This window comes from Anabrus simplex, chromosome 1, assembly GCF_040414725.1.
Source record: "Anabrus simplex isolate iqAnaSimp1 chromosome 1, ASM4041472v1, whole genome shotgun sequence".
NCBI lineage: Eukaryota > Metazoa > Arthropoda > Insecta > Orthoptera > Tettigoniidae > Anabrus > Anabrus simplex.
The window spans coordinates 1,547,199,444-1,547,218,579 of record NC_090265.1 but is presented as its reverse complement, the minus strand read 5'-3'; the positions used below and the strand labels follow the sequence as shown (position 1 = coordinate 1,547,218,579).

Here is a 19,136-nt window from a genome sequence, read left to right as displayed (position 1 = left end):
CGGAGGAAGAAGGAGATAAGAAAATGGAAATAATAGATGGAGAAAAAGAAGAGAACCCGATAACATGGTTGGAACTTGAAAGGGCAGTGAAAGCAATGACCAAAGGTAAAGCAAGTGGAAAAGACGAAATCAATACTGATATGATTAAGGCAGCAGGAAGCATTGGACTACAGTGGCTATACAGAGCCCTCAATGCCATATGGAAAGATGAAAGGATACCTGAAGATTGGCAAAAAGAAAGCATTGTGCCACTGTTCAAAAAAGGAAATAGGAAGAAATGTGAAAATTATAGAGCTCTAACTTTATTATCACAAGGGCTAAAAATAATGGAGAAAGTCATAGACAAAAGACTGAGGGATATAATAGAAACATAGTTAGAGGAAGAATGATATGGCTTTAGACCGAATAGATCAACAATAGACTTGATATTTACAGTCCGAACAATAATGGAAAAACATTGGAAAGGAACAAGGAAATTATATTCGTATTTTTGCATTTGGAAGAAAACCTATGATACAGATAGGAGAAAACATGTATGGGAATGCCTACTGAGAAGGAATGTACCAAAATCATTAATTAACAAGATAAAAATGTTGTATCATGAGAGTAAAAGCAGTGTACAAGTGGGGAGTGGTGACTCTGAAACATTTCATAAAAAATAAAAAAGTCTCAAGCAAGGAAGTGCACTGTCGCCATGATTGTTTGTTATATTGATGGATGAAATCATAAAACGTGTAAAACAGAGTATCAGTGAAGTGAATGCTTTGGTATTTGTAGATGATGATGTGATTTGGGGAAAGGGAGAAAAGGAAGTACAAAGGAGACTGAACATTTGGAATGAAAATCTGAAGGAGTTTGGAATGGTAATTAGTAAAAAGAATACTGTAGTCATGCACTGTGGAAAAGAGAAAAAGAGAAGCCAAGTGAACATAGATGGAGAACGGTTAGAGAATGAAGAACAGTTTACATATCTGGGTAGCGTTATTAATGGAAATAATGAAATCAACCCTGAAATTAATAACAGTCTAAGTAAAGGTACAACATTTATCATCAAGTCAGAGAGATTTTATGGGATGACAGAGTACCCAAGAGAATAAACATTATGTAAACAGTATTTCATACCAATTGTAACATACAGACTAGAAACGGTGGTAATTAATAAGAGGCAAGATAGTAAGATCCAAGCAGTAGAAATGAAATTTTTAAGAACATCAGTTAAAAAGACAAGAAGAGATAGAATTCACAATATTAAAATCAGAGAAGAGCTGAATATAGAACCGTTAGTACAGAAGATACAGAAAGCAAGACTGAGATGGTTCGGGCATGCAAAAAGAATGGGAAAGGAAGGGGTAGCAAGAAGGGAATTGGAAAGAGAAGTTAAGAGAAAGAGACCAGTTGGAAGACCGAGAAGAAGGTGGATGGATCAGATTTGGAAGGACATTAGAGAAGCTGGATTGGATGTGGCGGAAGTAATGGAGCAGGAAAAGTGGATGGACAGAAAGGAGTGGAGGAGGCTTATAAACCACACCCGGGTGACTGGAGTGGGACATTGATGAGGATGGTGATGATCTTGCTGGAATCCTACAAGTTGAGCTTCAGTGGAATAACCTTTCCTAAACCCAAACTGCCTTCTATCAAACCAGTTATAAATTTTGCAAACAAGTCTAATATATTCAGGAAGAATGCTTTCTCAAAGCTTACATGCAATGCATGTCAAACTGACTGGCCTGTAATTTTCAGCTTTATGTCTATCACCCTTTATACACATTCATTTGGTTTAGCTCCTTCATACAAACAATAATAAAATAAGTACTTCAGATATGGTACTATATCCCAACCCATTGTCTTCACTATATCCCCACAAAACCTTATCAATTCCAGCTGCTTTTCTAGTAGCCTAGGCGTTCTTTACAGGTTCACTGAAATTAATGATATTAACGTCTTAAAATTATACTTTGTCTCCTATGTTCTCCCCATTATTGACTTTTGTTCCCCTATTTGGTCCTCATCTGCTGTCAAAAAACATATCTCAAGTAAATAGTATTTTTCACTTTCATTGTTAAGACTCACAATCCTGTTTTCTAGAACAAAACTAAATCTAACATCTTGAACTACCTGAATATCTTTGTTACATTGATAAAATAATCAATGGCTATACAAAATGTAATACTCTTCCAACATACTTCCCTATATACAAACCCCACCCCCACCCAACACACAGCCGGCATATTAATCGTGTCCCGTCTGCGCCTAACCTTACAACAGTGCTCTATCTCCCACCATCTCCCAATCTTTGGCAACTCACTATCTGATATTGACATATTCACACCCTTTGCACCCTTCAAATACAAAATCAAAAGATTCCTTTGAAGTCATCTCCAGGTTTCCATTTTCTTCCACCCTTCCAACCCATGACCTTTCTTCTTGCTAACTCTGTAACCGACCCTTGCCAGTTATTGTTGCCATTGTTGTTGCATTGTTATTGTTATTTATTTCTGTTGAGATCATATTATTTATACCAGTTGTTATCTTATTATACTTATTTAAATTTGTTATTTTATTAGTGTAAAATGGCCCTCTATAGGTTGTATCTAATAATTAATTAATTAAATAAATATACACTAAATTCTCTCTTGTTTGTGTGCAGGTTTTCTGTGCTCCCTAAGAACTTAAGTAATGAAAACATAAACAAAAATAAATAGATGTAGTATAGTGAGTGGTCTTAAGTTTTATCTCAAGATGACAAATAAAGGTTAAAAACTGGTTTTTTCAATAAAGCAAAAATTGGAAGTTATTGAACAAAAGAAAATATTCAAGAAGGGAGAGTCAGCTGCTAAGCTGGTGGCAGATTATGGAAACAGAAGCACAAACTGTCCATAAAGTTATGCAAAGAAAAGGTTGAAAATTTTGTGTGGAACAATGATAGTAGTTTTAAAGAAGTCCACATATAAAAAGTTAGATAACACACTTTTACAGTGATTCAACTAATAAAAGAGCAGAAAAAGTTATCATAGCTGGTACAGTGTGTACAGAAGAGGTCGAGTTATTCTATGATTTATCATCGAGTTAGATTATCTGTGTTTTCTGATTCTTTGTTCATGTTGTCTCCTTCATTAGCCAGAATTATCAGTAGTTTACTGTACTCATAACAGCAACTTGTGACCCAGCCAACATAGAGAGTATGTGTTTATGATAATTCAAACAAGATTTGTTTGTTTACTACTTTATTCATTAACTGGCAGTTCTGTTCATCGGCAAGCAATTGCTGCAATGAGTAAATTAATGGGAGTAATCGGCAAAGTTTTTTAAATATTTTCATTACAGAAATGCCATATGACAGTATGGACAGTAGATTGTATTATAAAAGTCACCTGTGCACTGGAAGGTATGATTAAAATAGAAGTAGGTAGGTCACATTAAACACTGTAATTGAAATGATCTTGCCAGAGTGTAGAAGAAGTTCTAGCTGACATATTCCTTAACAAGTGTAAAGAGACTCATGCAGCACTGGGGCTGAGCTAAAGTCAGCTTTTTCTGCATGACCACATGCTTCATTCACTGCATTCATTTTAAGAGAGAGCTTTGAGTGGCCCCAGGTATCATAACGTGTACTCAAACAGTTTGAAATTGGCTGCATGATACTGAGCTATGATCTCGAAAAATGATTCCCTCACTCCAGTGAAATAGTGTAATGTCTTAAAGTAGTTCAAATAGCTTGAAAACTGTAATGAAAAGAGTAATGGGATTTTCACGGATAAATTACTGAATTAAGGAATACCATGCATCTAGATAGCAATGCTGTTCATATCTGGAGAGTAAATAGTCAGTGTTTCGGTGAAACCTTTATGCTGAATGCAACCAGCAACAATGGGCTTCTGCACTATTTTCATTCAGGCCATTGGCTTCTTGTTATGAATTTTGAATCCGTCTGAAAGGAGGTATCGCTAATTTCCTACATTCACTGCAGGAGAGATCTGACAATAGCATGCATACAGGAGTGAAATAATCATTAGGATAATGTGACTAAATATTTTCTTGCGTCTGTGCAGAATTGTTGGAGTTCTCAGAAGTCACACACATTACTGAATGGACTCAAAAGTTCTTGCTTTAAGAAACTCTTACTGATATTGCAAGTTTTTAAATAAATTATCTGAAAGACTATAATGTTTAAAAAAATTGTATTTGAATTTTCTACACAATTAAATGATACAGAAATTTGTGCCTGTTTGACTCAGAAATAGAAAATTCTGTGCTATTCATAACTTTTTTGATCAGTGAAATAGTTTTAAACAAAGAGTTTAACTTGGAGGCTGATTCTCTTCTGTTTTTACTTTCAACATATGTCTCACCCCCTGTGGGTGGGGGACGCAGACGAAGAATACACCCACGGTATCTCCTGCCTGTCGTCAGAGGCGACTAAAAGGGGCGGCCAAGGGATGATTGAATTAGAACCATGAAACTTCTTTTGATTAGTACCATCATGCAGGGAACACCATGGGTTGCCTGTACTTGTGAGTAATACCATTATATTAGGTACGAAATAGGTTTGTGATTAGTAGCTGAAGATAGCGTGTCACTGTGGGTTTCCTGTACCCGTGATTCGTACCCTTGTGCGCAACACCATGGGTCTGGGCTTGCCTGTGATTAGTGCCACTATATGAGCGGCACCGTGGGTCTGCATTGCCTGCGCTTAGTACCCACTATGTGAGGAACACCACGGGATTACCCTTGCCCGTGATTAGTACACCTAGACGAGGAACACCATCGGTTTGCGTTGCTGATGTGTGGTGCCATTATGTGAGGAACACCATAGGTCCGTGTTACCTGTATGTCATCCAATACTTGTGAGTAGTACCATTATGTGTGGAACACCGTGAGTCTTCGTTCCTTTTGATTAGTACCCCAACATGACACATACCATGGTTCTACTTTACTAGCCATACGTACCATTCTGAGAGGCCTTTGACCTGGATTTTGGACCCCTTTAGACATCAAGCCTCCTCGATTCAGGATTGTGCTTTAGAAGTGATCCCTTGATCAGTAATACTATTATTTATGATAGTTTTTTGAGTCGGATCCACTGATTGTTTGAAATTCATGTCCATCCATTCATTCTTCATGACATTTTTATTTTGGTCCGTGGATGATTTTGAACTTTTACTTTGTTATTTCATTTCGTACCATTAGGGGCTGTTGACTTCGATGTTACGCCCCTTTAAACCACAAGCATCATCATCATCATCATCAACATATGTCTCATGAAACTTTCCTTAGATACAAATGGAAGAATTTATATTGACAGCTGTATCTAAAATAGTAATAAGCCTGATATAAGTATTGTCATGGAGGAATCAAATTTAAATACATTTTCAATCATTTATATTTTTTACTCATTTTGAAAGGGTATTTTACACAAGTTCCCTGCTGTTACATCAGCCTGTCTCTTTCATTTTTGTCTGTATGCTTGTAGTATTTGTATGCTTTTGTATGTTGGTTTGACTAACAGTGCATGTTCTGGATCCTTTCTATTTATTCTAAAATAAGGTGTTAGTCATATTTAATTTATTTTACTTTTATATATGTAGTTTAGTATATATTTTGATGTTCATAGGCGTCCTGTTCCTAATATTCCTCCCCGTCTCCCGGATCGGCCCAACATTCCAACTCGGCCGCATTATTGAAGAGCTTCGCAGTGGATATCTGGATGGATGTTACCTTCACACTGAAGTTGTGCAACATAGGCCGGGCCAATGTCCCATCACGGGAGAAGCCATACGGGTAATTTATTTCGAAACGAGCTTGCTCCAAAATAGCTGCGAATAAAGCTGTTTTGTCGGTTGTAGTAAGCTTCCATAGTTGACACGATTGTGAGTTACTACGAATTTAATGTTGTGATAAAACAGAATTTTTTAATTTCCAGATGTGTTTCTTTTCTAAATGGCATGTATTTATTTTAGTCATCACTTTGAGCTGTATGCTCAGCTGTATATAAACTATTGTTATAAAGAGTGTCTTTGAATAAGACTAGAAAGTTGTAAATATTTGATTGTGCTAGGCCATTTGTTTTAAAGTTGAAATTAGCTGCCTAAGTATCTTAGCAATACTAGTCTTCTTTTCACTTCAGTTGAATTAAAGTTATGGAATCCTCATCCAAGGGCATGTTACCAAACTGCAGTAATAGGAGCAGACATCATTTTCTCTAAATTTGTTTGTGAAATTCTGAATTTCCTTCAGTTTCTTGAGGATATTTTACTGCAGATGTCTTCAGTTTACTTATAGAGATTTATCATTGCTTTCATGTTTTTTATTCATGTCTATGTGTTAAATTTGTTGCTTTAACTTGATTTTTCAGACTTTTTTTAAAGCTGTTTGAGAATAATCTAGGAGGGGAGTGCATAATAAATTCACAAGCAGTAATTAATAGTATTTCAGTACAGTCCTCTCTGATACATGTCCCTCTTTACTTTAGTTTGGTTTAAGTAACTTTAACCAGCTGAATGTTCATGTGTCTTTCATTATTTAAGGAATGGAAAATGGAGGAACATACAATTATATTATGGCATACACAAAATGGAATTGAGAGAAGTTACTGTGAAATGAGTTTTGAAAGTGGTGGCATTTTAAGACTGGATGATAATTTCCCAAATGCTGTAATTCTGTTGTTATTTTGGTTGGAGTAGTAAATACCTAAGTCAGTGGCAGAGGAGAATGGAAAGCATGTTATGTTCCTAATGCTAGAGAAAGAGAGAGAGAAAATGTATGTTAAAACCATTGAGAATAGGAGGAAGAAACAAACTACATTATTTATGCTTTTATTCCTGGATGAGAAATATGCAGTGAAACCTCCAGAGAAAGATTCTTGAAATATTCATTCTAGTCAAAGAATATCTGCCAAATCTTCTGGTCAAATTGTTGTTCTCTCAGTAATTGTAACTAAACGCAACATCAATTTCAATATATGAATTAAGGGGTTTCCATATTGTGTGGTATAATAATTTCTTCTTCCCTAGTTTACATCCTCTTCATAGCTATAACTTAGAGGATTAGAAATCTGAATGACTGTTCAAAGGGCAGTTTCTTCATATTACTCTTAGTAAATACTATGGTATTTCCTTTCTTTAATTACACAGCATTTATTCTAAACAGAGTTCCATCCCCAAATAATAATGGCTATAGATTTTACAAGAGAGATTTCAGTAATATAGGTAACAAACACACATGTTGTTAAGGATGTGTGTCTGATCACTATAAATTGTAAACCTCATGAGATCCCAGTTTCTTATCATGTTATAGTGCTTTGAGGGTTTTCTTACAATTTACAGATTCATGAGCTTTTTTAGCACCATATGAAATTCTGTGATGAGTTTACTTGCCAGGTAAAGACATTACTCAAATCTTGTAGATTCTGCTTGCAGGATAGGTTAAAAAAGTTTGATTCACATCACTATAAGTTTTTCTTTCCATGATTTTGTTTAGTTCAAAGATCCTAATCATATCCAGTGAGAGTAATGGAATGCTATTAATGAAATGTTTCTTACTTGTTCCACTTTTAGAAATCATTAATTTTCTGTCATTGAGTGTTCAGCTTCACCTGACATCAGAATAACAGTGAAGCAATTACATAAAGCTCCTTCAATTTAAATTTCTTGCCTTTTCGTGATCATTCTTCAGTTGAGCTATTTCCCATGCTGTTCAGAATCCCAACAACCTATAGCTTTGCAATAGTCATAAGATTGACAGATTGTCTATAAATTTGTTTTAATATTCAAATTCTACCGTAATTAATTTGTATTCATAGCCATCCATGAAATTTTGTACAGTATGAGACGACAAGGAATTTGAATCATGTTGTTTGACTGAGTCATGATTACTGTCAGTTTCTGACATATTTCCCCCACACTTTCTAGGTAAATGCCAAAATAGCAAATTGTTTTAAATTCCCGGACATGCTGTATAAGACAATAAATTGAAAGTTATTTGCAAAGCTTCCCATGGATACACATCATATGATCGCCATAAATCCATGTTCTGGATGTTATCTGCCGTAATGGGTGCTTTCTAGCTTTAAAAAAATTCAGTTACCTTAGTCATCCTCCATATCTTAAGTTCCTGTTTTTCCTCTGTTAGGACTGAATTTGGTACTTTTGTTTATAGTTTATTTAATACTTATTCTCTCTGGTCTTACTGGTAAACTTGTCAATCTAAATGTGAAGCTATTTTGTTTCCTGATATTCATAAGTAATATTACAATTTTTATTTGTTGTACCATAGTAAAGTACAATATTTTAGATATAAATATATTCACACTCATGCTACTTTAGTGATAAAGATGATATGAGTAACGTAACCATTCTCATGCCTATTTTGAATGTTAATTGCCTTGTCTAAGGGCATGATAGCTCAGTGATGTTGATTACTTCTGTCCAAAGTGGCTGTGGATTGTATCATGGTCAATGCTTGTGAAAAAATTTAAATAAAAGTATATGCATCACTGGTTACAATTCTGTGTAGAATTGGTAGAATTGTAGGTCCTATAGCATTTATGATTGTGATTTAATGTTGTGGAAACTTACTCTCTTTGCTCTTTATATATCAACATTCTTACAATATTTCTATCCCTTGTTTGCTAATCACCTAGTGTTCAAACTTCCCCATCATTACCATAATGTTCCTCTGGTTTCATTGCATGACAGAATCAGATCATATGAAACTATCTCTTCTCTATGAAACTTCTATTACCGAGTTCGATAGCTGCAGTCGCTTAAGTGCAGTCAGTATCCACTAATCGGGAGATAGTGGGTTTGAGCCCCACTGTCGGCAGCCTTGAAGATGGTTTTCCTTGGTTTCCCATTTTCACACCAGGCACATCTTAATGAAGGCCACGGCCGCTTCCTTCCAATTCATAGGCCTTTCCTATCCCATCGTCGCCAAAAGACCCATCTGTGTCGGCGCAACATAAAGCAAAAAAAAAAAAATCTATTAACATGTACTTTTACGTGATAAATCCTGTTTTACTGAATATGTCACTTCAGCCATAGTAAGTGGCTTTAATACATTATGATAAGTGATTTGGAATCAACAGAATCTGCATTTTGGAACAGCTTATTGTACTGCTAGATATTTGTGCACAAATATGAGCCATTATATAATAATTGCTTATTCAATGTGGATTCATACAGGACCACGTAGTAAGGGCTGGCACACTGCAACCTGGAATGTGTCGCCTTATGCCTTGAAAATTTCTCAGTTTCATGTTTATATTATTTTTATTTCCTCCTTTACTGACTCATCTCAACCCTTTAACGCCAGCGTCCGATTGATCGGACGTTCCGAAAAAATACTTTCCAAGTTATTTATTCGTTTTAATAATGTATAATACATGTTTTGGACTAGTGTTGGATTTAATAACACTATATACAACAAGTTCAGTTGAGGAACTTGCTGCCGAGTGGCTTGGTGGCCAAGCGGCAATTCAGCTCACGTGGGCGGGTAAGGAACCCCTTGCTATTTTATCGAAAAAAAAAGGAACGCAACTGTTCCGTCGTCAGAAAGATTAGTACTAGTCAAGGTGGTAAAAAAAAAAAAAAAAGATACATTTGTAAACAGTGTAAGAAGAGTGTACAGCCTTTGTGCCTCCCTAAGCACATTTGCTAGAACACGCCATAAACATGTGTAAATATTAGTAAATAATTCCTTGTATCATATTTTTAAGGCAAAAAGTGAATTTTTGAGCATTAAGTCTGTGTGAAATAGACATTAGTAGTAATTTTTTACTTAAAACGAATCAGGAACTGCAGCATTTGCATATAATCTAAGATTAGAAAATTTCACGTTTATGTAATGATAATAATAATAAAAATATTGTAACTGTAATATTGTACATAAGGCTCTATTTTTTATATGTAGCATAGGAAACACCACCTCTCTAAAATAATGCAGTTTGATAGTAAAAATAATTTTTTCTTATTGGTTTTTGATCATGAAATACTTTTCTTTCAAAGAAAGGAAATATTTATTTCAGTTATCACTTCATAAAATAAAAATTTATTAATTAAAGGTGCATTAATTTACATTAATAAAATGTCCAAAGCATTACCTTCGAAACAAAAAAAATGCCCATCCAATTTACGTAAATTGAACAGAAGTTATTGCGAATAATTTACTGCAAGGTAAAAAGTGCTCATTAAGCCTTGGCGGTATAGGACATGGACACCGTGTATGAGGCTGGCAGTCAAAGGGTTAATTGCACAAATATATATCAATAATTGAAGAATATTAATGATTTCTGATCAAGAAATGGTGAAGGTATATTTGGCATCATTTTATAGAATAACCAGTCGAATGTCTTGACTACTTCAGTAACTTTCTTGAATTACTGAAAATTTAAATTATGTTGAAACAGTGTTGTATCATAGGAAAATACAGAGAGTTTTTTAGTCTCAAGGCAATGGGATGGGTCTTTGTAGGTTTAGAATTCTCAATACTTATTCCATATTCTTGTGAAATCCATACTTACCTCAACAGTAACTTCAAGCCTGTGCTGCATACTTGAATTTAGATAGAACAGTTGCTATTAACATGTACTTTTACTTGATAAATCCTATTTTCCTGAATATGTCACTTCAGCCATAGTGGCTTTAATAAATCATGATAAGTGATTTGGAATCAACATAATCTGTATTTTGGAGCAGCTTATTGTACTGCTAGATATTTGTGCAAAAATATGAGCCTTTATATAGGTAAAGTAAGGGTTATTCTGCCCGAAGGCAGGTCCGAACCTCTGCAGAGGTGTTCCTGAGCCGGAGTTTACGTGCGGTAGGGTGGCCAGTTCCTTTCCGCTCCTCCATTCCCTTACCCCCCCACCAACAGTGCGTGGCAACCCATCCAACTCCTGACCATGCCCAATGTTGCTTAACTTCAGAGATCTCACGGGATCCGGTGTTTCAACACGGCTACGGCCGTTGGCAGCCTTTATATAATAATTGTTTATTCAGTGTGGTATCATATAGGACCCTGTAGTAAGGGCTGGCACACTAGACCTGGAATGTGTCGTCTCGCTGTAGCAGTGCATGACATCATGAGCCAGAGAGTACTGGGCTGTGCTTCTGTAAGCCAGGTACAACGCCTTCTGATCTGGCTTAACCCTTCAAGCCCATATTAAAAGTTGGCCAAGTTTTACCCTTCATCGGTAATAAATTTTAGAAAACTATCACAATTGTACATGCTGTCACAAACATTGCTATAATTTCTAAATGACTTGTCTGATTTTGTTCAAAATAAGTGGATATGCAGTTCGTATCATGCAGATGTACCTGCATGCAAAAAGGTGGCATGCAAAGTAAACAGTGCCTAAATACCTTCTTGTTGGAATAAAATTTGAATCAACAGGTGTCTATGACCACTGAGGTGAGCATTCATGTATATTACTATCATTATGTACATTACACGTAATTTCAAGCTGTGCTCACTAACACTTTCATTATCACTTGGATTATTCACATCAATACTTTCTCCTAATATGCGTTTGAGAGCTGCATTAGATAAATACAGACCATGTGAGGACGCCGCCATGTTGTTTACAACGATCGACGTTGATGAAAAAAATTATTTTTACGCCAACACAATGCTGCATTATAGTAGAAGATAATCCCCTGCATAGAACGATACTCTGTGCTGCGAGCTGTGCTAAAAGTTCACCTTGACAACCAACAGATGGCATGCAGATGTACATCTAAAACATCGCTAGACTAGTCCGCACAGGTATACATCAAACCGCTACTGGCTTATGTTGAACCGGCTTCAGCGGTTAGTTCATGCTATTGCCACATCATACTACTATACTGATAATGAATTATGATACCACAGCCTTTATTCTATTAGCTGTTCATAAATGTACAATATATACTTCTGCTTGTATATACTTACAAGACTGACGCAAGACTGACTTCGCACACCATCTTTCAGTACAATCCCTTCATCCAGAAAGTGATTCCTTAAAAGGTCCTTTCAGAGTCTGCAGGATTAACAAAATTCCTGTTCTGTGTTGATATTTCGAGTTCTGTCTGCAGTATCCCGCAGACTTCTAAATTAGAAACAATGACTAATAATTCCTGAATATTCTGCAGTGGTGGTGATCTTGAAAAGTAATGATTGATTCATAGTTTTATTGAAATCAAAATATATAAGATGTTTCCATTGATTGCACAGTCCTCCGCGATCATAGTTCTGAACTTTTGAATGGGGGCGAAGAATTTGATCCATTCCGACATTATAAACAACCTTGCTGTTTACGTGCACTTCAAAAAACTCAGAAAACACAGTTTATCTGCCAAGGGGTAAATTTTCACTGCATTTTGACACCAACTTCAGTACGTTGTGAAGAATACCAGGACAAGTACACTTTGCTCACCACCTGCTTAAAGTTGTTGATGAGGGCAAATAACTCATCGACTTTAGGAGGTAAGGACGTTACCATTGCTGAGCAGGAAATGTTTTTGTTTGTCCATCGAGTAATTTTTCCTCCACATGCCAGTGACCTCATCTGCATTGGTGTGAACAGTTGGCCGAGCCAGTTTGTCGAATGGGTGTTTTCTTCGTTTTTGCATTTAATGACGTATAGTTCTTGTTTTTTAATTCTTGTGCCTTACCAGTATACTTCTGAATGCATCTGCAATGATTTCGATTTTTATCAATAATTAATTTCATTGTTTCCATTGTTTTTCTTTCAAAGCATTCGAGTTCCTTGGCAGGTTCGATTCTGGCTCAGTCCAGTGCTATTTGAAGGTGCTCAAATACGTCAGCCTTGTGTCAGTAGATATACTGACACGTAAAAGAACTCCTGATGGACAAAATTCCAGCACATCAACGACTCTGAAAACCATCAAAAGTAGGTCATAATGAATACAGTGAACACAACCCTCATTCACTTCTTGATTGGAGATATCCATAGAAGTTTCTTCTATTTCTGTGCATGGTTTCTTTGGACTTACATTTTCCAGTCTTTCCAAAGCAGCTAAACAAGTTTTTCTTACTTCGCAAATTCAAATTTGAATTACTTGTATCCAGTTGTGTTGCATGGCCTGATAGTTTCAGAGATGGGATAGCATTTGACTTCAGTATTTTCCTTTGAGATAATTCTAACAAACTATATTTCAAGTCGTCTTCTTAATCAGAACTGGTCTGTTCTCATATTGTTTGTCTTTGGAAAATGATTTTTACATGTAGCTATCGCACAACAACTCATTCTACCTCTCAGAACAAACTAATAACAACAACAGTTGTATGCAAAACTTTAGCTCTTACCCAAAGGTCTAGAACTGGTGATGAACAGAACAGAGGAAGTCGCATCTAGCTACCGGCTGCTGGAACAGTAACTTGTCTGCCTAGTAATGTCACAGTCCCCAACAGGCAGCCGCAAGGCGGCAGCGCTCACATCAAAGAAATGGGCCAGCCCTTACGAGATGATCCTGGTATCATACTTCCTGGTATCCCATAAACATTTTTGAATTTGCTGTCTATTGCAGAAAATAGTTAAAGTTTGTGCAGGCCTAATACAGTTTAAAATTATTCTCCACTGGTAAGGAGTCCATGCAGATGTTATGATTTTTATAGTTTCAAGTATTCACCCTGTTCAGAAAGAAGGATTTTTGTTTAAAACATATCTTTATTAATTATGTTTATGAAATTGTTTCTGTTTAGCTGTTGATCATATTTAAGATTCAGATTATAAATTATAAATTATAAATTATAATTATAAATTATAAATTATTATTAAAGTGATGCTGATTATTTGTTGATTGCTTATCTGTGATGCAGTCCTTATAATTAGTCATGTTGAAAACTTCAACTATACTTCTGCTTTTGTAAAGATAATGTAATTTATTGTGTTCTTGGTTCACAGAGATTTTATCATGTCTCTAATCTTCCTTGCCACTTTTTTGCAGAGATCAGTTTGTGGAGACTTTTTTCTTAAGTAAAACGTTTTTTTGTGGGGTGGTGGTATGGGGGATGAAATGAAATAACTAGCTGAAGATTCTTGTGCCATAAAATTAAACCATAGTCATCTATGCTAATCAGTGAAAATAATCTTCACACAAGGTGTATAGTACATAGTTCACAGCCGTTATTGAGGGAGAAAGAGAGAGAGAGAGAGAGAAAGTAAGTCCAAGAAGGACACCTGCTCTTGCACAAGGGTTACCATGAAGATACAGCCTGATAATTATTTTTTTAAATAGTATTTCAACAGTAATTTGAATTCAAGGGTCTATTATTTATTGATTAAATAAGTTTCCAACATTTCCTTAATGACACAGATATCCTCAAATGGAAACCTTTATTTCATTTATAATTTTTCATACTCGGTGATCATAATTTGGAGCGAGTCCCTGAGAATATTAGTGGCAACTTCCATAAAATGTGGAATGCTTCATGATATTGAGTTTTTACACAAATTTTTTGTGATATAGTCTAATGAATAAATAGTCGAACGATAATTGAAAAGGGGAAATAACAAGATGAAATGTTTATGTATATCAGGCTTGCATTATTAATAACAAATATGCTGTACTTAATTAGGTTGTAAAAAGCATTTGTTTGCCCCCAGTATTTTTATGCTTTGAAATACCATATTTTTGTGAGTAATTCACACATTTCTTATGATGAGAAATAGAGATAAAATTTCAGGTCAATAAATTATTTTCTGATTGTGATATATGAAACATGTATTAACAAAAACTTGTAAACTAACATTCAAAAGTATGGTCCCAAAAAAAAAAATCGTTATAAAAGTTTGCATCATTCTACACCAGATAAACTTATTTAGTCAGGTTTGTTTAAAGGTCAGACAGAGAGAACCTCAGGCACATTGAACGTATGGGATACTGGAAATCTCCTGTTATGATCAAATAACAGCTGAAGCGAGATAAGATCAAATTAAAAAAAAATATCATGCCATGAAATGGCATAACAGTAAGAAGGAAAGATAAGTTTTACCTTAGCTAACACCGACCACTATTCGTCATTGCTACTGCAGGAATAATCACTACTACTGCTGTCATAGCGTTCTTCTCTCAGTAGCAAGGTAACTTCTCTGCCGTGTAATGTACTCAAGATTCCTGGATTCTTTTAAGCTGTTCTCAGTCAGTTTTGGAGAAACCATAAACCAAGCATGCAGTATCCACTCGTAAAGCAGTTTAACAGACGATTTCCAAATCTTGCAGTTCCACCATCCAGCACTGATACGAGTTTCTGCACATTGTCTTTGAAAGGTTTCTCTAATGAAGCATTGAAGGATGGAAGTCAACCTACCAGAAATCACAGCCAGATTAGTTTCTTTTTGGTTTTCAACAGTTCTTTGTTTCGTTTGTTAGGTAGCCACAAGAACTGTCCAACATGAGAAGAGCCGGGCATCAAACGAGCGACTCTGGTCAATTTCCTCAAACCATTTGAATCCTATCTTGTGCGAGTGACATATGCATCCAGTCTTTTTCTGGACACAAATATGGATCCCTTGCGGAAATTTCACTTTTGGTATAGTTTCTCTGTAAAAAACGACATGGCATCAAATTTCCCCATCAGCTGTTACAGCAAGCATAACTACTGTAAATCTGTTTTTCGCTTCCAGTTCCTTCAAAGTCGACTGTTCATCTCTGGGATCTTCAAAAACTTATCTGAGATATAACACATGACAGTTCTAAGATACTAAGTGCGCTCTCTTGTAGTTCCTATTAATTCCCAACAACTATAGACCGTTCAAAAATATTATGTCCTTTCAATTATTTATCATACATCAGTCTACCCTGTAGCTATGTTAAGATGTCATGACAAGTGACCAGGCATAGCAAAATACAAAATTAACACTTAAAACTATGACACAGTGGCATGAAGAGCATGCAAAACAGCGAAAAGGAGGATTAACATATTCTAAGGTGTTCTTAACACAAATCTCATTCACAGCTGTGGCGTAACGCATGTGGTTAAACAATAGTCTACCAATTAACAGAATGTAGTGTTAATAGTTCGAATCCTACATTGTACAAAAGTTTTTACATCAATATGAAGCTTCAGTTTTTAACCCCTTGAGGCTGGGCTGAGTGGCTCAGACCGTTGAGGTGCTGGCTTTCTGACGCCAACTTGGCAGGTTCGAGCCTGGCTCAGTCCGGTGGTATTAGAAGGAGCTTGAATACGTCAGCCTTACATCGGTAGATTTACTGGCACGTAAAAGAACCCCTGCGGGACTAAATTCCGGCACCTCGGGGTCTCCAAAAACCATAAAAGTAGTTAGTGAGGCATAAAGCAAATAACATTATCATTAAAAACATTTAAGCGCTCTTTAGGCTTTTTCAGCCGTGAAATTATCAGCGTTTCACCTCAGTGTAGAAATGGGCTCATCAGCTGGGTTTGGCAGCTAATGCGCCGTTGAGACACCATTGCAAGCCTCTTATGTAGGACAATGCAGTCACGGTGCACAAGGGAAAGCATGTGTTTCCATTTGTATAAATGCCTGCCCTTGGTCTTTTATCAAAAATAACATTTTGAACATTACTATTATTAACCCCTTAACTGGCAGGTTCTCATAGAGTTCTTGTGCCAGAAAGGTGAGGTTATTTATTAGAAGGAAGAAATTAATGGCAGTTATTAAGAGGAAGTAATACTAACATATTCTTGTAATATATAATGGTTATTAAAAATTTATACATTTTATTTTACAATAGGCCTTTCTTTACCTTTTCTTTTGTGTTTTATTGGTGTTTTGAGAATGCTATCTCGTATGACCAATACATTTTTATCTCTGGCTTTTGAATTATTCGCACCAAGGAAACTAACACAATAAAATGCCGAATTTCACAAGAGTAGGTTTAGTTCAGTTCCAAAACATGCCCTTGCATGCAGGGATTTATTTACAAGTTTTCCAATGCACATTTTAGCGTAAGAATTGGTTTCAAACACTACCAAACTGCCAACGTCATCTGGTAGAATTAGTTCATAAGAGTCAATCACATTCAGTTCTGGTAAATATTCTATCCTTACACCAGGATTTGCCATAAACTGAATTATGATAGATTGTGCAGTATTTCTGGGCTTGTATTTTTCCTACACGGATATATGTTGTACTTATCCTACCATCACTGTTGCTTCTGACTAATATCTTCTTCACTAGAAATACCAACAAGGTCATCATCCAAAGAATCATTATCACCACTATCAGAAGTAATAAGGGACTACATCGAATATGAATCTGTAAGCAATTTTAGTATTGTCTTCAAACAAACATCTCTTCTGTTTCGTGCTCGCCATTTCTGGTTACCTTGTCAGCTAGTCAGAGACTGCATGTAAAGGAGAGGAGTTAAGGCATATTTTAGGACAAAGACTTCATGAATGCATTTGGGACCGAGCTCGATAGCTGCAGTCGCTTAAGTGCGGCCAGTATCCAGTATTCGGGAGATAGTGAGTTCGAACCCCACTGTCAGCAGCCCTAAAGATGGTTTTCGTTGGTTTCCCATTTTTACACCAGGCAAATGCTGGGGCTGTACCTTAAGGCCACGGTTGCTTCCTTCCCACTCCTAGCCCTTCCCTGTCCCATCATCGCCATAAGGCCTATCTGTGTTGGTGTGATGTAAAGCAACTTGCCAAAAAAAAAAAAAAAAAAAGCATTTGGACCCTTTTGCCATCTGTTGAGAACTGCAAAATATTTTCTAAAGAGATTACGTATTCGAGAAAATTTTGGCTGATTGCAAAGTTAACACTACAGCTAAACAAGAATTTCTCAGGTAGTCACGTTATGGGCAAGCACACGCTACCCAATAATTTGTCGGGCGTGCCACACGCAAGTAGTAAAATGCCGCTTTTATTGTTTTTGTATGCTGGGCATACTATACTGCTATATCGTCAGAATGGAGTCGCTTCAGTCATTTGCCATGTATTCCACGGACGAATATGTTGATGTGTTCTTTATCTATGGGGAAGCTAGAGGGAATTTTTTGCAGGCCCTACTTCTGTATCAGAAAGGTATCTGGACAGGCGGCATCCAATGTTTAAGAACAACAGGTACTTAAGACGATATCGTAATTCCAAGAGAAGACCGCAATGTCTGGTGAGAATGAGGAGGCCGTTCTGTATTCAGCTCACACGAATCCACACATGAGTACCTGGGTAACTGCAAAGTAGTAAACATCAGGCTTCTATACTACAAATATTGCATGCGCGTAAATATCATCCTTACCATCTGCAGTTAAACCGGGAGCTCCACAGGCTCAAATGAATATCTGTCAGTGGCTGTTAGGAAATATGGAAAATGATGCAGCATTTCTGTCAAATCCTGTTCTGGGATGAATCCGTTATGATGGTACCACAACCGTCACAACCTGCACTATTGGAGTGCTGACATTTCCCACCAGGTCCAGCAGGCAGCCTATCATGTGCAGTGGGGAGTGAATGTACGATGATGAATCTTGGGTGATCACCTTATTCAACCATATTTCTTTGAGGACCATTTAACAGGCGCACACTACCTGCACTTTCTGCACCATGAACTTCTACTTCTGCTGGAGGATGTGCCACTTAGAGAATGTTTAACGATGTGGTTTCAACAAGATGGAGCTCCTCCATATTGGACGTTAGTCATTCATAACCATCTGAAAGAGACACATAGAGGAAAATGGGTAGGAAGATGGAGTACCAGGTCACTTGATTTAACCCTATTAGCCTTTATTGATTTGAAATGAACAGTTAACATCCAGGAGCCAGAATATCTTGAGTGCCTTCGACAACTCTTCACTGTAACCTGCTATTCTACAGCTTGCTACAATATTCATTCAGCGGCATTCCCACGTGCATAAACTAAGCATGTCATTACTTTGAGCATTTGCTAACATAACTAACTATTGTTTGTGCAGTTTGATTTCCCTCCTACTACTTATCCGGTCTTTGTCCAACGCTGATGACTTATCGGCCCTTCTTAGTGCCAAATTACTTTCATTCCCTGAAAATGTACATAAAAGAGGATATTTCACATACCTTAATAGACTGTAAAAACTAAATAAACAAAAAATTAAAGTTTATCCCTGCCCCGGACTCTCACTTCGTGAGTAAGACTGATGCACCATAGCATTCAGCTTGCTCTTGCCATCTATGCTATA

General features: G+C 36.5%; 1 protein-coding gene across 2 annotated transcripts in view; it reads left to right on the top strand.

Annotated features, from left to right (window-relative positions):
* Window positions 1–19,136, top strand: part of shi (dynamin-1 shibire) — a 726,486-nt gene that overhangs the window by 495,071 nt on the left and 212,279 nt on the right. Inside the window, exon 17 of one of the 2 annotated variants that reach the window (XM_068225571.1) lies at window positions 5,612–9,929. The exons of the other annotated variant lie outside the window; for it this stretch is intronic. Within the exon in view, the coding sequence (XP_068081672.1) occupies window positions 5,612–5,681 (70 nt within the window). The 3' untranslated portion in view covers window positions 5,682–9,929. Of the gene's footprint in view, window positions 1–5,611; window positions 9,930–19,136 lie in introns of those variants that run through there. 2 annotated transcript variants of the gene reach the window in all.